Genomic DNA, 24,418 nt, shown 5'->3' on the forward strand with positions numbered 1-24,418 from the left:
GTGGCTATTTGAAAGAAGGCACTATGAGTTCTCACAGAATGTATATACCGAAACAGCACATATCATCAAGTTCTTAGAAAGTATAATATACTTGTGATCGTTATTTTGAAATCTTTCACTTTATTGCTAAAATCAATATGCAAATTAAGTATATGAACGACATTTTATAATAAAGTAATAGACAAAATTGCAAAAGAAACAAAATGATTCAAATAGCGATTAATTTTTTTTAATGTATCATTATAGTGTTGATGGATATCTTAAAGTTTGATGATGTAATATAGTGTATAAATTCAACCAAGTAGCTTATTATTAACATCTTTCCTTTTTCCTCTAAGATTTCATGCTTTCAAGGATTAAGCCATGGTAATAACTGTGCTTACATCCCTGTACATGTACAAAGATTACGGCGTATTATCAGCTCAACTGACAACCCCCCCAAAAAAAAAAATAAACAAACAAACAAACACACAAACAAACAAACTGAAGAGCTGTACATTACAGGTCTGTAATAATTTTGAATGAAACGCAGTTTGGAGACTATGTTGTCACTATTGTTATCTATTACAGGGTGATGGGTGACACGAGGTAGACAGAAATTGAAGTTGATGTAATCACCATATACAAGGAAAAATGCATGTATCCGTGTGTAATAAACTTACAAGTTTTCATACTTGATAACCAAATTGTCGCAGTGAGATCAGAATGAATCCATTACTAAACCATGTATTTCATGATTACATAGATAACGTATGAACTTGACAGAATATCAAACTCATGTCAAATTGATACATGTATGTGATGCTAAAACAGTAACAATTATAACGTGAGACCAAAAGAATAGGGTATGATTTTAAAGAATTCCATTCAGTCACGGTATTGTCTTCATCACTGGACTGGAGTGAAATGTTATCTCGTGTTATCGTAACGATGGACACGCTTGTATGTATGATGGTTATTTTTCTATATTAATATGTGTAATGTTTTTAACTGATATATGTTCCGTAATAAAAGAATTAATAAGCTTCTGGAGTGCTTTTCAATGATGAAAAGTTTGTGTCCATTATTACCATAATCCTATTAAAAGAACGGCAAAGAAATCGTCAATTACATACAGTCCGACCTCTCCTATCCGGCCTCCCTTTATCCGGATGCGATCTCGGCGTGATTTTTTTTTCAATCTAATAATTACGGGGAAAAGGGGAATTTCAAACTCAAACAAAATTCCTAGACGAACCCACATGAATTAAATATTATTCTCAATATAATGAAGATACATTTACATCTAATTTTCTTCTAACATGCATTCGGACATTTACTACCCCCCCCCCCCCCTCCCAAATCACCGTAGGGACATGGACAGAAAAATTTATCATTAAATCAAGGCACGGTACAGGCGATCGTTCGTCGGCAGCTGCGCGTATTAAACATTGAGTCTCATATCCCTTATCCGCATTAGCTCAGGTCCCTACAATGTCCGGATAGAGAGGTCGGACTGTATATGCACAGTTCAAACAGAAATGACATGAACGTTTTCCTATATTTTAGCATAAAAATCACAAATCAACACAAAGTTGTCACTTCCAACTTTACGCGAAGACTCAAAATAGGTGATCGACGTAATTCAACCTATATAGTCAGTCTTTAATTTGGTATATTTTCTGAAAGAGTCATGACAGAGTTAATCAGTTTCTGGATTTTTGTCGATGGTAAAAATTTTGTACCATTCATTACCTAAGCCCATCACAAGAACGGCAAAGAAATTGTAAATAACATATACGCAGTTTCAATAGAAATGACATGAAAATTTTGCTACATTTTAGCATATGATATGAGAGTTAGCATTCTAGCAAATGAAATAGAAAAGGTAATAATGCTGCTCAAATACCGAACGACTTTGGAACTAACACAGGTATGACACGTCGAAGTACAGATTTTGAATGAATGGTTTCCGAAGTTACAGTTTGTATGTCATCTAAATCACCTATTTGAAATGTGCTTGTTTAAATATCTACAACATGGTGACGAATCAGAAATATACGTGACGAATCTTTCATCATTTGCTTGGTTGTCCACATTTGCGTGAGATATAAGATAGAGGAGGTCAGATGAACTCAAGAATCGCAAGTAATCTTAATGGACATTTGTAGGCTAAATTCCTATGTAAAAATAGATGCACTTAACATTAACATCACATTATTATTGGTTATCATAGCAAACAATCAATTAAGGCAGTTGTTTATTGCCTTTGTGCGGTGAATTTGCGTTCGTGAGGATTATTTCTCTTTTCAAGGAAAAATGCGTTGTCCACAAAGCTTTTCAGCTGTCTCTGAAGGAGTGGAAAGAGAATTAAGTTTCAATTACGCTTACCGACATGGAACAGAATGCATAAGATACCATTTATGCGTATGTAATTGTGACAACAGTGCAATAAAAATTGTAAGAAGAAAAGCAGGGGCTTATATGCAAAATAAAAAACAAACTATCTTCTGATAATTATAATTATTGTATAGCACAGTCTACGTTTCGTGCGTGTATGTGTTTTTATTCCTACGTATAGGACACCAGAGAGAGAGAGAGAGAGAGAGAGAGAGGGAAAAAAAGTTAGTCTAACCCTGTATATACAAATATATGTAAACTTAGATATAAGAAAGAACCATGCCCTTGAGAAAAAAAAAAAAAACTTACGAGAAAACTAAACAACTGCGATAACATCAAGAATTTTTAGATTTACAATATGTATATTGTAGTTGCTCCGCGTATTGGCAGTACTAGAAATAGCAATAATAATGTCACAACAGAGGAATGCATTAAATGCCAATCTTGATTTTAATTAAAAATCCGAATTTTCGGGTGTCCTCCCCCTTCGTCAGGGATGACAGTGGGAATGAATTTTCATTTCTGTGAAAATTAATTCGCACTGTCATCCCTGACGAAGGGGGAGGACACCCGAAAATTCGAATTTTTAATTAAAATCAAGATTGGCATTTAATGTATTCCTCTGTTGTGACATAATTATTGCTATATACATATATATATATATATATATATATATATATAGATATACACACACACAGTATAAGATTTTGACTTAGTTCCACCTTTGTGGATTTTGAGTTGGGCGGTCACATTTAAAGCGAACAAAACGATGCACTGTATAGAGCAACTATTAAAAATCCCTCAAATGAAAATGATTTCTGAAAAGAACGCAACAAAAAACAAAGTTTACTCGGAGCGAAGAGTGCTACTTCCACTTTTGGTTGCCGAATGAGTGTGGAATTAACAAATTTGCTTTCCACGTCTTGTCCGCGCCCTAGTGGACGCCTGGTCTTAGTGGCCATGTAAACGATAAGTTTGATTGTGCAATGATTTTCCTGACAGAAAGTTTTGCTGAATGATAGTTTTCTTCAGTTTAAAAGTCACTGCAGTGGTAAACCGCTTCCGGGTTTGTGCTTTTCCACAATGAATCATTCATCGCCATTTTTGGGTTAACCGAAATTAAGTCGTGATATTCTGTTGTTTTTTAATTGATAGTGACTATTCATCTTTACACATTTGCAGTTTAGTCGATGTTAGTATTTTATGACCAAAAACTTAAAACAGAGACATTGGGTTTCTAATAGATGATGGGAAAGAAAAGAACAGACCGAAAAACAGAGACCCCGCTTTGTATACTTTTAATGAGCGTTTATTCTTTTGATTCATAAGATTTATTTATTATTATTATTGAAATAATAACAAATATTACAAATTCATATCAAACAGAAAAAAAGAAGGAAATGGATTCGTTCTTTGGATTGATAGATGATAAGGCTTTCTGCAAAGGAAAGGAAAATTCACGAGTTCGACACCCACGAGTCGTACAGCCCAGGAGTCATATAGACCTAACGAGCCATGCTGCCCATGAACTCGACACTATACACGAGGCAAATAAGGCCGATGCATCAACACTAGGCAAAAACAGTCCACGAGTCCAACACTAAATAAACAAGGCCCACGAGTTCGACACTCATTACATCACGGGGCTTAAACCTCCCATTCAAAGATATTAAACATGAATAACATTTCGTGAAATTGCAAATAGAGTTTTAAAGCTTGCTCCAGTTATTACAATTCCCGACCTCGCGGAAATGATTTGTGCAACATATAAAGCGAGGAGAATACCATTCTCCTGGGTTTTTTTTTTCGAAAACCTAAAGAATCTCGCAAAATACGCCTGATACTTGTGACGTCACTGAATGGAATCAGCAAGCAAGAGCAGACTACGTCCTATAGATAATGCACAGGCTGATGATGATGATGATTTTGTATAGTGTCAAAATATCTGTTGTATACACAAACATTCAAAGGCGCAGATTCCTGCAAGAAAGTTAGCAATTAAATGCCTGGTTAAACAAATTGAGTCTTGAGTGAGGTTTTGAAGTGCTTTACCATGTCAATTTCACGGAAAAAAAATATGGGATGAAGTTCCATAGGCGAGGAGCGATAGAAGAAAACGCCCGGTCTCAAAGGTGTAACTGTTTTCCTTTGTGAGCGTTTAATTGGTATCTAGTCGGGATAAATGCCATGCCAGTGCAAAGTGAATCTAACGTTTGCAAAGTAAATTTTTCATTTTGAATGATCTGCTTTTAAAACATCAACAGTAACCAAATAATCTTCAAATAGAAGGTTAAATTCCATGTCTCTCAGACACTTACCCGCCCCGAACACTTCGCCAAAGGTCATTGTCAGCATTCGCTGGCCTTGCTAATGTTTGACGTCAGAAAAACCTTCGCTGAATTTTCCCGAATTCATCCAAAAGTGCTTGCATTACCGCAGACATCGTATGAATTTTACATTATAGCATGAACACAGAGTATAAATCTGTGCCAAATTTTAATGTTCACTTTAATGTCTCGTGGGCCTTTCTGCCTAGTGTCGGACTCATGGGCCATATTTGCCTCGTGTCGAGCTCATGGGCTGTATAACCCGTGGACTTTCTTTCAATGTTTAAATCGTGGGCCGTATGACTCGTGCGTGTCATTCTCTTGGGATGACCTCAAATCAACAACTGTATTAATATCTATTGTTTTTAAATCACACTTGCCTAACAGTTTTGAGTTTCATACAGGGGCTAAAAATGTTTAAAAATGCCTTTCTTTCTTCAAGATGCCTTGAGAGAAGGTCGGAAGAAGATCATCTTAACGTTCTAACCACCCCAAGTATCTCCAAGTTATGCTGATCATAACATCCTACATAAATTACTTTGATGTTCAGAACTAACATCTGGCACGATGATTTGAATCACACGCAGTGAAGAGTGTAGATATCAGGCATGCAGATTGTTAAAGGACATGAGCCATTATTGCCCTATAAAGCAGAAAGAATTGCAGAAACAAAAGTAATTAAACTAATCATATCTATCGAGGGACGGAGTTTCTGTTGTAATGCAAAGAGAACATCTGATTGACATTTTCAAGAGGTTACTGCATTTCTTAATGCACTACTTCCTTGAAGGCCTTGGAAACATGAAGAGATATCACAATTCAACTTCGAAAGGTAAACGCAGGGAGTGGTCGTGCAGTTGCGCAGCCTCACGTGAGCATATCTGATTCTACTTTTTGAATGGCATCAGCAGGCACAAAATAAGCAGAAGTGGACACTGCTCAATTCTACATTTTACAACAAAGGGAAGGATAATAGAACAACAAATATATCTTATACCTTCATTATGCAGTAAATTAGACTGCCTTGGCGTGTGCATTATTCTGAGAATTACCATAGTCAGATATCGTTTTTCCATATTGCTTTTCTCGCAATGGAAGGAAGAATGCAGTCCGGTTGGTTTTGGTTTGCCTGTTTCATCTTTTGCTGTCCTTTCGTGAATTCTTCAGCGCTAGACTTACAAACGACAGGTATGTATACCTAACATTTTATTCAGACTTTCAAAAGTACTGAAAGCACTACAATTTTCATTGAGATACACTGGTTAAAGCCTACAACATTTTTGTCTTATGACATCTAAAAAGACGAAAGAACCACTAGAAATAGAACGTAGGGTAGATTGTTTTGAAAGCTTTTGCTGAATATCCGTATTCCTATAAATATTTTCATGGTGCTTTTCTCTCTCTCTCTCTCTTTTTTAATTTTTTTTACACAACAAGATACCACAAGATCTGTTTATCATTGCGTTGTTGTTTTTTAATCTCCAGCTGAATTTACTTTTAACTGTTCGGGAAAGCCACTGGAACATGAGATATGGTGTGACAGAAGCTGCGTTAAAAACGGTAATAGCTGGGTTCTACTGGCACCTCTTGGACGGCGAATTGTCTCTACCTTGGAGTCCATTAACAACAGATTCATGGTGGCATTCAACATGATCGATGAAATATCGAACACGAAGACTTCTTTCCTAATTCTCGGTCAAAACCAGCCTTCCTCCACTTTATCTCTTACCCATCGAGTGAAGCAATGGATACACTATATATATCTTCCCAGTTAAATTCAAGATCAACGTAACTTGTTACGGGGGTAAGTACTGTATATTGTTATAGTGTTATTTGCATGAGTATATGAATATGAATATCTATATAATCTGTATATGATTTCTTTACTACTGTCGCAAATTACTTTCTCTTTTCTCTCATTCTTTTCTTGAAACGTGATCTTTCTCTCTTGTTTGTGTGCGTGTGTGTGTGTGTGTGTGTGTGACATTGAACTTTCACTCACCAAAGACCGTCATAGCAGTGGCTATTTCCTTTTGTAAAGTTCTTCCTTGGTGGCTACGTGAATTAAACAAATTTTGACTTTATGCATTCAATAGTATCTGTGCCTACTTCGGTGAAAACTACTGTAGAGAGAATGATATTTCTCATGAATTGCTTGCAATATAGATATTATTCAATCTCAATCCACGTTAGCAGCCTGTGTTCACGACTTTGAAAAAGTTTCTTTCAATGTTTTACCAAGAAGGTTGGATTTCCACCTGGCTAATAGTTAACAAAGGGGCATTCCAGACGATTTTCATAATTCAACATCATGTAGTACATAAATCAACAGCTCCGCATATAGATTCGTGTAATTTATTGTTGCCCTTGAGCAGAGAAACCAATAAAATGAAAATCTTAAACAAATTACACTGAACAGTGTTGATGACATCAGAGCCTCACATACTTCAGAAATTAAGCAGTGTAATTCCATTACAATACCCCCTGCTTAACAAGTACACCTGTGAAGAATCTATGCATGCTTTCTTCTTTTGTTCTGCTTCCTTGCGCCCCAACTCATGCATTCTTATGGTGAGGCTGCCATGTCATCATCCTTGTTCACTGCAATTTGTTATAAATTTTGGAAACATTCTTATTTCTCATCCCAATCACTATGAATTCATAAACTCTGTACTCGGTTTCACTAATTTATAGTTGTTCAGGTGTAAAAGTATGACAATCATCCGGAGGTCCCCTTTAAAGCAGCTGTAAGTTTCCGAGAATAGAGGCACAAGAGCAGTTCACATGAATAAAATCATGCTTATGCCTTTCCTGTCAGAGGTTTGAAGCCATTATCTTTCTGAGCAATTTCGATTAAGATTCATCTCGAACTCTAAAATATTTTGGAGATATCATTGCTTATTATTCAGTAACTGAAATGAGATTTCGCCTTTATGATAAAACGTATGATACGAAAGTAAATTCCGTCCAGAAATATACGCAAAAGTATGGATCAAAGCTGTGTGTGTTGTGAAAGACGAGTGTTTGAAAGTGCAACCTCCTGGAAAACCGATTTCATCACTTTTCCGCTTAATTCCGACAAACTAATATGGCATAGTCTCCAAGTACAGTTCTTTATTATTATTATTATTATTATTATTACTGTTATTATTATTATTATTATTATTATTACTGTTATTATTATTATTATTATTATTATTATTATTATTATTAAGTAATTGCCCGGAAGTGCCCAGTCGAGTGATGTTTATTTTCATTTCATCAATCTTTGCGCAATTTCTGTTAGCGCATTCCCGTGTCTTTATACCATCGTTTCTCGCTCATTTTTTATCCCAAGGGATGACGAAAAGTTATTACCATCATTAAAAATAAAGATCTTCCATAGAGAAATGATGGTTGAGGCATATCAAGGCAATTACCCCCAAAGGCAATTACCCCTGGCTAATACTTGTTAGTGATAAGGTTAGAGTAAAGATTAGGGTTAGGGTAAGGGTTAAAGGTTAGAGTTTGGATTAGGGTTAGGATTAGGTTCAGGATTAGGATTGGGGTTAGGGTCGGGGAACGGTCCTGGGTAAGTGCCCAGGGGATAATTGCCCTAGACCCGGTTGAGGTTTATCCAGCTTGGAACATACTCCGACTTTTACTTTAATGCCTTCATATAGACATGGGTTCAAAGGGAATTAGACAGTTGGTCTCATTCTCTTGATCCTCCTAGGTTTTATAAAATTCAAGTCGCGTAAAGGGGACAATGTTTTGTATTCAGGCATCCATTTGCCACTTTGCAGAGTGGATGCAGTAAGAATAGAGTGTGACTTACAAAACAAGTCATTTGCATGAATTGATTTTGTATCATAGCTTTGTTGACAGATCTAGAGACCTGGCAAAAAGTTTTCTGTAAGACAGTCTTTGTGTTGATGTGATATCTGGACAAATAGGCATTCTGTGTACCATAGGCATGTCTTCAGCTATTACACTATATAATCATAATATTCATTAGTGTGTTCTTTCATTTCCCATTAGCATTATCAGGTTACACGCGCAGCTTGATTATATCCGAAATAGAATTGACAATGACGACTCTTTTGATGAATTGATGTAAATAAAACATTTGGCAAAGTAGGCATGGTAGAGAGAATTTCATTCAATGACTTTCTGTAACAAAACGCGTAATCATCATTCTCCGTGTTATCTCTAATACCCTGCAACACGTTGTGCTCATTCAATACAATAGGTGTTCGTTCAATACTCATACCATGTTTGAATGGAGCATTCCATTCAGTACTATATCAATAAACTGAAGCAATAGAGCATGAAACTACTGTTCATCAATCTTCAAGGAACACCGTCGGTGAAGCTGGTTGACGGACCCTCTCACCTGGACGGCCTACTAGTCACCGGATCAGACAACTATGTCTGCTTTGATGGATTTACCAACGCAACTGCAAAGCTAGTCTGTGAGGAGCTCGGCTTTCCAGCGGCAAAGGAGTTCTCTGGTCAGATTTTGACCAGTAATCATACAGCAGCAGAGAGGAGGGTTGAACGCCTATCGTGTTCGAACGGTGACTACAGAATTTGACAATGAAATTAATACTCGTAGTACTCGATGCGTACTCGAGTGTACAATACCTCACTGAAAGATCAAGATTATTTCGATTAAAAACACATGGTAAATTCATCGCTCAATATTTGCCGAATAGTGCAATTTATTTTCATTGTCATAACTTGATTTCTTTTGAAATTCCCGTCTTATTTGGTTACTACTGTTAAAATCATTACAATTTTTCATTACATGGGTCATTTCTTGCTGACTCTTAGTAACATCGTGAGTTCTTGAACCTGACTGACATAAACGTTGACAACTACCTAATAAATCAGTGTTAAGTAGCAGCCACGATATTCACGTCGATGTGTGTCAATCAGTCGCCCCCCCCCCCCCCAAAAAAAAAAACAACAACAACAACAAACAAACAAACAACAAACAAACAAAAACAAAACAAAACAAAACAAAAACTCAAGAATTTCATTTTTTTGAATAAATACGCAGTACCCACCGCATGCTATAAGTAATAAAACCAGCACTAACTGTCGGGCGGAAGCTCAGTGGTCTAGTGGATAAGACGCCTGTACGGTGATCAGAAGGTCGTAGCTTCAAATCCTGCCCAAGTATGTATGCCCATGATTTCTTTCGTGGCTACTACCAAAAACTGATTAATTCCGTGCATATATTTACGTCGATGTACATTATAGGGCAATTTGTCAATCAGTTGCAATAAAAACAACTCTACGCAAGAATTTCATTACTTTGAATAAATCGTGAGCTCTAAATTAACAAACTATTGCATAGCTCAATTCTCCTCGATACCAATGTACAGGATCTCTACGTTTGGATGAATGCTTATCGACAACCACCGAGTGTTCTTCAAACAGAGCTGTTAGGCTGAAATGCCGAGGTAAGACATACCGTATACAGAATCCATGAATAATTATGCGCATACACTCTTTACTTGTGAACACACTTTTGGCTCGTGTTTTGAAAAAGAAATCGAAAAGATCGGAATCACAATATTCATGACTTTCAGAGGAGTACGTCCGGAGATTCGAGTTGTAGGGTACCATTGGCACTCGGAGTTGATGTTGCAAAATATTGGAAGGAAAAAATAGAGACACAAGTTACTGTTTGAGAAAGAAAACCTCACATGGAGATCCTTAATCTTTAATCCTCCTTGAAATGTTTTAAAGTCTACATGTTTGTATGAATATATATTTGGTTTATGGAATTGATATAATTGTATAATGATTGTTAGTGTTAAATATTATATTGTTGAAATCGGCGCATTATTTTCACGGATGTCATCTGTATTATATGTTCTTACAATTGTGATTTGTAACTTTCGATGTATACCTGCAATTATCTAAATAATTGACCTGGTTATGTATGTTAAATATTTCCTTGAATAAAGAAATGATTCCACCACCCCCCCCCCCAAAAAAAAAGAAATATATATATATTTCGCAATATAATCAAACACGTTTACGTACACATATCATGAACTTGATTTTGTTTAAACTGAGAGAAAAAACCCTTATCATTATGCCAGCATGCAGTTACAAAATCCCCTTTGTTGGATGATTCCCTGTTCCTTAAATTGAATATGCTCTTTATTTCCATTGACTGTATGTTTTCTTTCTCTATATATTAATCATCTAAAGTCATTGACACCTGCATAAAAAACGATAAGGATGATATTATATTAGCCGCACTTGCTGGTTTTCATCATATTTTGAAACTGCGTAGAACCCGGATTTCTCGGATGCTACAAGGATAACGAACAGGAATTTCAGGCCGTTTCTAACTTTGGATTTGGCGTTCATTCGGACGAAGAGTGTATATCTACATGTTATGAAAACTCCGTAAATAATGGCGTTGCTGTCTTGCACCAAGAGGGATGCATATGTTTCCAGTCGGAAGTGTATACAAACGTCCTTTCTGGCGGAAGCTTTTCCCACAATTGGACATGTCCTCTCAGGACACAGCTTGAATCCAACCAATTTTATTCATTTAACCGTGAGTATCAGAAGTACTTTTTTTTTCTTTACCGAGAGTGAAATAAATGCAGCCAAACATCAGTCAACGTAGTAGGTGTTAATTGGTCCTGATAGTTAAAATCTGTAATGCCCACATTACTTCGAAATGTTTATAACTTATCAAAAATGATTTTTAGTATATATATATATATATATATATATATGTATATATATATATATATATATATATATATATATATTATATATTCGGTGGCTACTGTATTTTGCTACGTCTTCAATGATCATCATAAAAGCACAAATTTGTCCTCACTGATGGCATAAAATGTAGTTTGTTATTACACGTAGTTGCTTGTAATTGAAATAAGAAGTTATTCCAAAACCCCTAGTAAATAATACATGAGTCTTTTAATGTTGTTGTTTTCAAGTGTTCACTGATCACTGAATTGATTAGCACTGATTTTTTATTATCTTCGTTGATGGCACCATACATTAAGATTACAGATACTACAAGGACTAATTATCATGTATATATAATATATGGGTAAGTATATTATTCATATTTCTTAGTAATTCTATACATGGCTTGGAAAAATAAGATTGAGTCATACATTTTCCTTTTACGTGTAATAAAAGCGTGTGTGGGTGTGTGTGGGTGCTGGTCTTTCTGACCTGAGATCCGCGGGAACTTCATTGTCGCGTCGGTCCAAGGGACTAACAAGTGAATTATTATGTTGTAGGAAAAAGATATATTGTAATATATTTTCCTTGATTATTATCATGATTGCATATTAACATGGATTATGATTATGGGAAGTTAATCCCTGCCGTCTTTATTCATTGAAAGTCTCCGTTGGGTTTTGTGATCATCCGGGGATTGTGCCTAACGGTCTTTGGGACTCGAATATCACACGCTTCGGGTCCAAGATAACTCTTGCTTGTGGCAGAGAGTTCGTCGTGAATGGGAGTGCGACAATGCAGTGTATGGGACTACCAGGGCGGTCGACCTACTTCCCTGTTTGGAACACTTCAACTCCGTCTTGCCGTGAAGCCAGAAAGGAGACCAACGGTGTGACGTGCAAATACATCCTACAGTATAATCTTGCCTAATCTCGGATAACCACAGTATTTCAAACCAATCTCTCATCAATTAGTGTGGAACAATGACAGATGGTTGTAACGACATTGAATTAATACTTCCACGCTTGATGGAACAATTGAACTAAGTAACTCAAATGCGTTTGTATCATTCAAGACTTATTAACCTAAAATCATACAACTCGTAATGCACAGATTCTGATACATGTAAACAATTGGGAAAGATTAGTCTTATCTCGGTCTTTTATGTTCATGAGAATGATGCGTTTTTGAAAATGCCCCTGGATATTTTCCCGCCTTTATTAGAAAACATACAAAAAGAGATAATGTATTTTTAACATTACCAAGCGATTCATGACAGATTACTACAGCGCTTTCATCACTACGTTTCAATAAGACAACATTTTAAGTCCGTGAAGTTTCTGAGTGACATTTTATGCTACGCTATGGGACGAATTCTGTTTATGTGGTTGTCACTTTTTTTGTGTGTGGGCCTTTTGTTCACAGACGATGAGTGGGAAGATGTCAACATCAGCACAAAGCCCACACAAAGTATGCAAAACACGTCTAATGGTAAGTACCAAGGCTTGCAATTATATACCTCATCATATCCGCATGAACAATATTTTTGTGTAGCAACAAATGGCCTAAAGATTATGATTATGATAATAAATAATAACAGCATGCTCATGAAGCAAAATCTCGACCAGCCTCTAAGCGCTTTTGAAAAACCGTGACAACAACAGCAAAGATGACGTCAAAGATATTGTTCATGAATATCAAAAATATTAGTTAAAGAGAAATGTTCATCTTCCTCGAAATTCAGTTGTCGTTAATGTGGTATTATTTCATTTGACTGCAACGGTTGATTTGAGACTTGTTAGAAAACAAAGACAATCACTTGAATTCAATAAAACGCCGACTTCTCTTTTGTGAGCACTCATACACTACAAACAGTTACTGTTGTACTTTGATCACCATGCAAATAAGTCTGATATCTGACAGATACAAGAATTGTTCTGTATATGCATGTACGTATTGTCGATCTTGGAAAGTGTGAAAACTGTAACATTGCACAGAAAAGTGCTGTCACAAAAAGTAAAAACTGATTAGGAGATTTCCCATCAACATGTACTAGTATATACTGTCAGTATTGCCTGTGTTTTGATTAAAATACACAGGGCATAGACCGACTATTCAAGTTCTGACGTCATTTGGAGAGACAACAGTTACTGTAACTTCTTCGTCACGTGAGTTTAGTAATTGATTCAACCCATATAGCAAGTGTTTTTTTTTTTTTTTTTTTTTTTTACTGCATTTTCCCCTTCTCACTGGCAGTAATTTCGTCAAAACTATTTTGGTGCAATTGATCTACATTTTAGGGTAATCCTTTTGTTAACATGTTTTTATGGCAAAAGCGAACCACGGGTGATAATTCATGGTAAATTCGACATCATTTTATTTGAATTTAAATTCAAGGTATGAAAGTGCTACTGCTTTATTTATGATGACAAAAAAAGTCTGATACTAAAATAATATTGGAATCAATAAAGCGTTTGCCCAGTTCTTTTTTTTTACATGAAAGTTTGTGAGTTGAGTTCATATCTCAATGAACACATTTTAAGAAGAAAGTCGCAGACAGTAAAGCAAGACAGACAGAAAGACGCAAAAAAACGAAAAAAATACCCATTGTCCATGAAGAAATGGCAAGTTGTAATGTGCTTTTTTTTTTCAACAGGGACTGAAGAAAACATATTATATTATGTTTGGCGACTTTATCAGGTCTTCGTAGTATCGTTACTGTCATAGAACACATTGCGTTGGTCGAACAGAAATGCATTTTCTTGAAAATCTCCAATCGTGAATATGGCTTACAAAAGCGATCAAGTACATTACGTCTGCCTATGCAAAGTCAACATTTACAGAAAATGTTGTTAATACTTTATTCGTTTACAGTTTTGTTCAGGTTTGAATGCTCTGCCTGAATGTAAATCAGGGACTTGGGAACTGTTGTGATAAACATTTCGACTACAGTAATCACTTCAGAATCTGTTTATAACACGAACTTGTGTAATAATTCCCCTATGCTCTTTCCGTCAAGTGTGTGAACTTCTATGAGTACAACACTTCAAACCGGGCACGAATAATCTGATTTTCTGAAGTCTCTCATCTCATGCTATCTTAACAGTCACTCGTCAACAGCAAAAACAATTTATTTTTTTATGTCAGTATACTGCGATAATTCAGCAAAGTGAGAAATCTTGCCAGGTTACGGAATAGAACTATTTCTCTTCATAACGATTTGATCTGATTATAAAAACAAACAAACGTCATTTCTGCCTATAGTCATCATAAAAGAGAGAAAAAAAAAAACTACGAGAGCAAATTCTTCCTCCATTGATTTTAAAGGCGACGATGGACTCACTAAATGATTTATCTTCCAGATACCGAACCAGATACCGAACTTTATGAGATGAATTTTATTACGTTCATCCTGGGAACCCTTCTCGGTGTTGTTTTCGCCGTGCTTGTCATACTGTCCATGATAATGGCTTGGTGGAAACATCAAAAGAAAAGGTGACTTTTTTTAAAATACAAACTATTATATGGGATGTAAGGGAATGGGGGTGTGATTAATTTATTTAGTGGTAACGGGTCATCACGAAAATATGATTAAAGTCGCCGAGAATCGAATTTCTGATTTTGGTAATTCTGTCATTATAACGATATTTTTGTTACTTATTTCGCAAAATCTCACCACCAATTGATTACAACGGTGAACACTTAACAAACATACCTGTGAGAAGACCGGTTTAGGAAATCACAATAGGAAAATCAAGATATCAAATAGCGGGGAAAACATCTCAGCTAGAAATTGCTGTTTTACCTATCGGTGCATTCTTCTGATGATGTTTTGTAACATACTGATAATGACAATAATCAAATCTAAACTGAAAATAATAAGAGGAAAGCTACATCTCGATGGCATTCTACTGACATCAAAACTTTCAACAAAAAGTTAAAACTTTCTTTTGTATTAAACTATACTAGCCAATTTATGGTTACGTAGGAATAATGTCTCATAACTTTTTTATTTTTATTTTATTTTAAGCGGTCTATAATTACATCTCCTCCAGTTTGACAGTATGCATTCACTTCTTAACGTTTCTCCTCTTTATTTCATGCGATGTGATACATATAGGCATCCAGAGGCTTCGGGTCAGTCAAATGTCCACTCAAGTGAAGAGCAGTCGCAGCTGAATCCTCTAAACACTTCGACTCAAGGCTCAACAGACGGTGTTGTTTCATTGCACTCTACCAGTATCGACACTTACTCAGCAGGTCGGGTTTTGCCTCACCATCCAGGCAACAAATCTGGAGGCGCTATCGGTCAGCGAGAGAACACGTATGAGAACTCAGCAGAGGTGATTAACGACACATAAATTCGGGTTCGCAGGTTGAGGTTTTTCATGTGAAAGTGTTATTTATATATATATATATATATATACATATATAAAGCATATATATATATCTTAAGGGGGGTGAGCAGGCTTCAAAAAGGAACAGAAAGCAAGAAACCCCTCAACGTGTGTGTGTGTGTGTGAGTGTGTGAGTGTGTTTCAATTCAGAACGTGTTGCGGGCTTTGGTATAGAGCAAATTCTTTTATCTCAGTCCATCGAGCAAACGTAGGTGATTACAGTGCACTCCCGTTATATCGAACATGGTTATGATACAATTCCGCAAAATTATCCACTATATTTTTTTTTTATTGTTTATTTGTTCGTTTACAACGAAATTTCGATATTACGAAAGAAAACTGCCGGTCCCGAGGACTTCGTTATAACGGGAGTCCACTGTATATTTCAGTCAGCGATACCTTCGATATTTTGATATGATCATGCTAAACTAATGCAACTAAGTGCCCCGAGATCTACGTCTATCTGACAAACTGACAATCTGTACCTGTAGTTGCTTTTTAGTTTTGAATGTCAACTTAGTCCACAGACAAATCGTCGACATAAGTTGACTCATTGCACTCACTAGAATAGACGGTATTTTTCGGATCTCCTTTTCTCTAAAGCATCATTCCTGTTTGTTTTGATTTCCAATCATGTATTTTGATGATGAGGAAACATGAAAGTTTGCTGAGTAATGATATTTCCCTTTTCAGAAGCTATCCTCATATAGATATGCCTCCTGGCGATTTTTTGTGGGTTTCCTGATACAGGGTCATACGTCATCTTCAACGGACCGATCTCGTGAAACTAGACAGAGGAGCGGGAGAGGTTCAGCATACACTAGATCATGTCCTCATGACGTCATACACCAGGATGGTAAACACGAGTGTAATAATAAGGCAGCGGATAACACGAAAGCACTATACATGGACATGTCAGGTTCAGAGAAGAAAGGGAAAAAGAAGGTAATATTTCTTCGATCCAGGCATTTTAATAAAGAGGAAGAAAATGTTGATGAAGACGGCTACCTCCTTTCCAATGTCAGTCTGCACAGAGCTACTAGATTTCAACCTGAAGCAAGTGTCTCACCATGTGGTAAAGAAATCAGCATAGCGTCATCTATTCAGTCCAGAGGTGTAGATGACGCTAGTCAATGTGGGAAATGCCAATCGTCAATTTACCACGAAATTCCCTCAGCTTCCGAACAATCTGCGCCTATTCCAGAACCACAGTACTGTCCTACCTACTGCAATATCGAAGGAAATGCCGAATTTGGCCCTTATGCAATGACCCGAAACGATCCTTTATATGCGGTATCTATCTGTCCTAGCACGTCACGAGTGGAGCATGAGGTGGATGAACATGGCTATCTCGTTTTAGAAGCAGATCCTGGTAAAAGCGTCAATGATGGTTGTGAGAGCCACAACAGCTTGTCTTCCACAAAGATAGATTTGTACGAAAACGAAATTTCCCACCAAACAGAAGATCACTTCAATTCAACAGTGTATGAGAGTATTACTCGCGAACCAGAACTGTAAAGATGCCTTTATACTTATTTTGCAAACTGGTAAATAATTTCACAACAACGACGAATATACGATGTTGGTCATTCCGGATGTTCGTTATTCCATAACACGCAAATACCCTATAAATACATATATTCTAAAAATTAAATTGGGTTTCTTAAGTCGAAAATTTGCGGAGTAATTCAGAAGGTTCGTTGGTCTAAAAATGATATGAAAATTGGAATTTGGAAGGTTCGTTAATCCTAACATATAATAGATTCGAATATCCGAAAATTAAATAAAGTTCAGATTTCCGAAGGCTTGTTGATCATAAGGTTCGCTTGTCCGGAAATTCGTCAATCTGAAATTGAAATACAGTTCGATATTCCAAAGGTTCGTTAATCCAAAAATAATGTAAGGTTTGTTATTCCGAAGGTTTGTTAATCCGAACAATGCGCACTAACAAAACTTCTAATTATCAACTTATATTTTGGCTAAATTATCTGTGAACTATTCGTCATGGAGCGTTAGGGAATCATTTAAGCTTTATAAACCTAATTACAACCATGCAGTATAACCCGGAAGTATGAGAACAAATGACCTTTTGAAGAGAGCCTTCAAAGAGGATTCGACCTTCGTCCTTAACAGGTTGAATTCAAGTGAAAAGCAAAAGTAATATTTATTAACGAACGCAAAGCAAAATAATTATAACCTGTGATGTTTATCGTAATCCACTGATGAAAATTATACATGAAGCATCATTGTCATCATTCAAAACTCGTTCTTTGCAATATTCGTGTTAGTGAAACATTAACTCCATTTTGTGAAAACTCATATTGGTATCGTTACTATAAGATGAATGTAAGATAAACTTGATCTGTAAATACACTTAGGACTTATAGCAACAAGTGGAATCCTTGACAGGACAAATCACATTCATGTTTATACACTGTATTAATGGATGTTATTTTGGAGTGTTTTCTTGATACGCTGCAAAGGTACATGATCTATCAGTATACCTCATTGAAGATACCTGTTTCCTACCATGACGTTTGTGTATGCACGATGATCAGGTTTGTTGGGTTATAATTACCGAAATACATTGGTAAATGAATGCAATTTAAAATTATAGGAACGCAAGAACCTCATCATGTTTCTAGCTTGGACTGGGACATGTCATCATTTAAATAGTCTCATTTTTCCACCCTACTATTAAAATATATATATATATAATACAATCTAAGGTAAATTACGTCGTCAGACTTCAGTGGTATCAATGTAGACGGCACACGTATTTGCTCGTGAATTATAAAAAGGTTTTCTGGCATTTTATTCTTCGTACCGGGCTGGACTAAACAGATATCGCAAGTGCCTTGCTATATTTCTGAATAAGCTGGTTTTGTGTATTAATAAAACAAAACAAAAAAACAAAACAAAAAAAAAACAAACAAAAACGAAAAAAAAGAACAACAACCAAAAATGAGAAATATGCTTGAGAACATAAAATGTGTCATAATATTTTATGATAATGCATGGTCTTTCGGATAATTCCAATATTTATTAATGTTTACTATAAGTTATCATCATTACGGTGATATCTGTGAAACAAGTTACAAGTCAATGAGTTTCAGTAAAAGTGAACAAGTGAGCTGACGTAAGAAACGCGAGAAAGCAACGAACACTATTCAGAGCTTTAGTAGGACCTGCGAGGGACGTTTGATAACTCAACTAACCCAGAATGTTGTATACACAATGTTCATAACTATGGTAATCTCAATGGGACATTGTAGAAAGTAATTTCAGGTATGGATTTCACATGTAATATTGTCAAATTGAATTAAGGGCAAAGAAGTCATCGTTCTTTAGATTGAAAACAGAGGAAATAATAGTTTGGCTGATGTTATGCAGTACCGGAATTCGTGTTATCAGGAAATACCTGGCACAATTTCATTCATGACCAGAAGACATCTAGAGCTAAAATTCCGGACTTTGAATAATGAAAGCAACGCTGGTAATAAGTAATCATTAGCTGATATTGTAACAAAGATAATTGGTGTCTGCAGTGCTATTTCTTAATGTCCTATAAAGACACTGAAAATACACTGTATCATATTCGTACAATTACAAGAAGCTTAATAACAAGAAACATCAGTTACTGATGCCGTTATTTAGTGGAAGTACACTGTATCAAGAAGAAGAAGAAAATAGTGCAGTTTAGTGTGTAACTTCTTAGTGTAACTTAGTGGTATTTTTCAGTTGTTGACATTGTCAGTTTTCATAGTGTTGTCTGTGCGCGTAAAGTAATTTGTGCCAAAGTTAGCCCGTCTGATAGTGTTCCATTAATAGTTGTACAGATGATGTAGTGTATATTTTTTTCCCTCTAATCTCAAGTGTGAGAAGTTGTCTAGCAAATGCTTGGACTTAAAAGGTTATTAAATGTGCAACACTGAACAGTATTCCGAACTAACTTATTTTTGATATATTGGAACATGATATCCAAATGAACTTTTGGTCAGAGGACTGCTACAAGCTTCCTGCTTCTATTAAAAACTATGTGCCTTTACATCCACAGCCATGGTGAATCTTATTAGTTTATCAAATGTGTCTTTCCTCTTGATCTGTAACTGATGCATATAAATATGTTTTTCTTTGCATCCAGATGCGTGGATGTACAGCATTTGAAGCTGTATGGATGGGTATATGCCTGCTACGCCTGTGTGTGTGTGTGTGTGTGTGTGTGAGTATGTTTGAATGTGTGTACACATACACTGTACATGGTATTGAAGGGACCTATGAAAGAAGTAACATGTTTAATAAGGTCAGAATCAGCTACACTGTATTCAGTTATTGCAAGAGGTTAGAACAGCAATTCAATTATGCGGAAGAGAAACAAAATGCTGTCAAAAAAGGTAGGAAATGGGAAGGTTTATAATTTGGTTCATTGACATTTGCTCCTGTGACAATTGTCGCCATGCAATATTTGCATGCTAAGCTAAACATAAATTCTACCCACACACATAACCCTAACCCTAATCCTAATCCTCACATCAAACTAAACCTAAAATACTATCACAACCCAAACCTGAACCCTAAGTCCTGGGAGATAATGAGACGGGAACAATTGTCACAGGAGCGAATTTCGTGTCACCTCATAATAAGGAGGCATATAACATATTTTCCTTCAGATTCTAAAGACAATATATATATATATATATAATATGTATGTTTTTTTTGTGTGTGTGTGAATATAGCTGTCATAATCTCAATGTAAGCAGGAAGGTTTGATAGATATCAAGTATTAACTGAAGTGTAATAGATGTACGTGTGTGCATGTGTGTATTGATAGGTACAGGACGAGGGTGTGTGTGTTACTGTGTTTGTGTTTGTGTGTGTGTGTGTGGTGGTAAAAACGAATTGAAAGATGATCGACAATGTAAGTACTCGCTCGTGCCACTTTCCTAAAAGCCTTGGGAATAGGCTAGTACGCTTTCGATTGGACATCTACGCACGCGCAGGGAGTGGCCGATTAGCTGAAGAGGTCTCATGACGTGTACTCGAGCCCTTATCTTCCTCGACATTGACAGAGCAGGAATATTATATGTGTTCACATAACTCTACAGAGCAGGAAAGATCTGGAAACGTCATCCGTTCTGCAGACATTTTCCATTTCGAGGGGGAACGGGCCTGAGTATCCATATATTATCATAAATTCAACATAATCATGCTAAAAATAAAATAACTTCAAACAAACTGGTACTACATTCATTCTGAATCTTGAATATCTCATAATTCTCAAGGATGCAAAAGTTGCTACATCCAGATGCAGGTTCAGCTAACTCGAGATAAAAAATGTAAAGAAAATCTTTAATTTTTGTTTCTCCCTTTTCAACAATCTAAAAGAAAATGTGGCAAGACGTCATTTTATGCGGCAATTTTGGCTTCCATCTTTAAAGGACAAGTTCACCTTCATAGGCATGTGACAGTGGCCGATCCAGGAATTCAGTAAAGTGGGAGGGGGGGGGGGCGCAAACAATATTTTTGGTGCTACTTCCGGGTTTCATCTCATTTTTCCTTTTTATTTTTTTTGTTTTAACAACAAATGAAGAGGTAGCGCGCACCCGGTGCAACCCCCTCTGGATTCGCCACTGTGTGAATCGGGTGAATGCAGCAATATTAGTAGAGAGCATCTGAAAGTTTGGGGAAAATCGGGCAATTCGTTCAAAAGTTAAGAATTACCACTTTCAATTTCATTTACAGGAATACAACTTCGCACTCTGAAATTTCAAATTCAATCAACATAAGAAGTTCCCATGCGTTTCTACGGGTCCTTTCTTGTTTCTGCAATATATTGGATTGCTGTATACATACAATTACATTTTAATTTCAAAGTTTCGTTTATTCAGTTTTAGTCTACTGTATTGTGTGAATAATCTCGTCTTCCACGTTCAAATTACAATATGTACTTCCTTACAGTGTTGATGTAACATTAAGGAAATGGCTATATCTCAAAATTTTGTCTACATTCAAATTTACATTTTGATTCCATTCCCATCTTCCCCGTGTCCATACCATAAGTTGCCACAGTCGGCTCAACTGTAGACCTGTTTCACCCAATGGTTTCACCAGTGATATATAGTCTTGCTAGTTGTCAAAAGCTTCGCCCTTGAATTCTGTCCGTATTCGAGATATTCATGTATACTCTTCTCTATAGCAGTGTTAGGGTTGTGTATGAATGTAATGTACATAATAAGTGATTCAAAGAAGAGTTATACGAGCTTTCATAGGCCCTATACAAGGCAAAAGTCTCATTTCAGAATACATTAAGTGTGCATATTCAAATAGATGAGTAACTACAAGGAATATAAGAAACAACGAAAAAGACTGTCCATATGTTGCAAATGTTTGCCTTATTGCTTATTGTGAATTTGAATACCTTAAACTTCTTCTAACGCCCTTTTTACATGTTTATTTGAGAAACTCATGAAATTGTATGTTGATTAAATCAAATTGAATAAACCAGTTACTTTCTTGAACGCTGACTCTGTGATCATTCAAAAATTCACTCGAACTTGAATGATCACATTTTTAAATCTGTTACTATTGCTATTACTATTACTATTACTAAATTTAAGAGTTTGTTTGCAAAAACCGATAAGTCCATTTTTGAAGATTTTGAAGTACGTTCTCTGTCAAAAGTACAAAATAATACCTTTTAAATGATATATCGGTCACTACATATAAAGGTATATTTTTGAAGTTATGGTCAAAAGAAGCAAAAATTTTCTTATTATTCTCTTTATTTTTTTGGACATTTAATCGCAAATATCTCCATTTGGCAAATATGGACTTATCGGTTTTTGCAAACAAACTCTTCTATTATTTATAGTGCGCTTTTCCCACAAGGCCCAAAGCGCTCACAATCAATTCAAAACATGTACGACAGTATGTGTAATTGGATAAAATGGATGTTACAGCTACGAACTAGTTGCTACTAAAAAGATGTGTTTTCAAGGCTTTTTTGAAAACACTGACTGATGGAGACTGTCTAACGGTAAGTGGTAAATTGTTCCAGTGCTTTGAAGCAGACACAGTAAATGTCCTATCTCCGACTAAGGTGCGAGTAACAGAGTATGTGAGACGAAGCGGATCACTAGATGACCTCAAATTTCTAGTAGGTGTATATAAAGTCAAACAGGCGTCTATATATTTCGGAGCTTGATTGTTGAGGATTTTATAGACAAACAAAACTAGTTTGAAAATTATCCTTTGCTTCAAAGGAAGCCACTGCAACGACTTCAGAAGTGGCTGAGATGGGTAGTCCCTAGAAACCTGAAACACTAATCGGGCTGCCCAATTTTGAAGTCGCTGCACATGATCCAATTGAGTTGAAGGAATGGAAGAGAGAAGCCCGTTACAATAATCTATACGGGATAGAACTAAAGAACGCACTGCGTTATGACATGCAGATTGATCAATAAATCTCCTAATTCTAGCAATATTTCTTAAATAAAACGTGACAGTACTACAAATTTGAGAAATATGTTGAGACATTAACATTCGACGATCAAAAATAACACCAAGATTTCTTATTGTTTCTGAGGGGCTAATTAGTGTGCAACCAACATTGAGCTGAATGTTTGGAAGACCGCGCAGATTGTGGGCTGAAGCCGCAACAAAAAACTCAGTCTTCGAATCATTCAGTTTCAACTTATTTGCTACCATCCATTTCTTAATATCTAAAATACACGTTTGAAGTTTAGTAATGGCATTACAAGAAGCTCCTGCAATCTTCGGGTAATAAGAAATATATAACTGTATGTCATCAGCATAAAGATGGTAATTAACATCGTGATGTTGGGCTATCTCGCCAACTGGAAGAGTATAAATTGAGTATCCTATGGGTCCTACTATTGATCCCTGGGGAAGTCCAAATTCTAACATTGTGGGGTTTGACAAATTGCCGGCAATGTCAACTTGAGAAGACCATCCCAAAAGGTATGAAACCAGGACAAGACTGTTGACCTAACACCTGTTCGTTTATATAAACGGGAAAGAAAAATTTGATGGTCAATCGTGTCAAATGCGGCTGACAGATCTAAAAGTACAGCAAAAACAACCTTGTTTGAGTCAATGGCAAACATAATATTATTTTTCACTTTTACTAAAGCTGACTCAGTACTGTGCCGAGACCTGTAAGCAGATTGAAAAGAATCAAAAAGATTATTAGACTCAATGTGATGAACTAACTGTTTACAAACTGCTTTCTCGATAAGTTTACCTAGAAATGTTAAATTTAACACTGGTCTATAATTTTTAAGTTCGTTTTGGTCCAGGCTGGGTTTCTTCAAAAGTGGTTTTACTATTGCCGAGTGTGCTCCTTTGGGAAAAACACCTGTGGAAAGAGATTGATTGACTATATTTGTAAGCAATGGTAATACATGATTGAGGTTCTCTTTCAGGAGCCATGTTGGAATGGGATCAAGTTTCTGTTTGCTGCAATGAACAGTTTACGATCTGAATCAAGTCTTGTTTTCCGCCATTTTCGTTCTGCTTTACGACGAAGTTGGCGAGCTACAAGTGTGGACTCATTAAACCAAGGCATAGGCC

The 24,418-nt window shown here is 36.2% G+C and overlaps 1 protein-coding gene across 1 annotated transcript in view; it reads left to right on the forward strand.

Annotated features, from left to right (window-relative positions):
• Nucleotides 1-9,015: 9,015 nt before the first annotated feature.
• LOC140240562 (uncharacterized) overlaps nucleotides 9,016-24,418 on the forward strand; it is a 29,624-nt gene continuing 14,221 nt past the window's right edge. The window contains exons 1-7 of the mRNA XM_072320325.1: nucleotides 9,016-9,199; nucleotides 10,079-10,156; nucleotides 11,002-11,271; nucleotides 12,097-12,318; nucleotides 12,855-12,920; nucleotides 13,529-13,597; nucleotides 14,792-14,924. Coding sequence (XP_072176426.1) covers nucleotides 9,016-9,199; nucleotides 10,079-10,156; nucleotides 11,002-11,271; nucleotides 12,097-12,318; nucleotides 12,855-12,920; nucleotides 13,529-13,597; nucleotides 14,792-14,924 — 1,022 coding nt within the window. The remainder of the gene's footprint in view (nucleotides 9,200-10,078; nucleotides 10,157-11,001; nucleotides 11,272-12,096; nucleotides 12,319-12,854; nucleotides 12,921-13,528; nucleotides 13,598-14,791; nucleotides 14,925-24,418) is intronic.

This window comes from Diadema setosum, chromosome 17 (genome assembly GCF_964275005.1).
Source record: "Diadema setosum chromosome 17, eeDiaSeto1, whole genome shotgun sequence".
Taxonomy (NCBI): domain Eukaryota; kingdom Metazoa; phylum Echinodermata; class Echinoidea; order Diadematoida; family Diadematidae; genus Diadema; species Diadema setosum.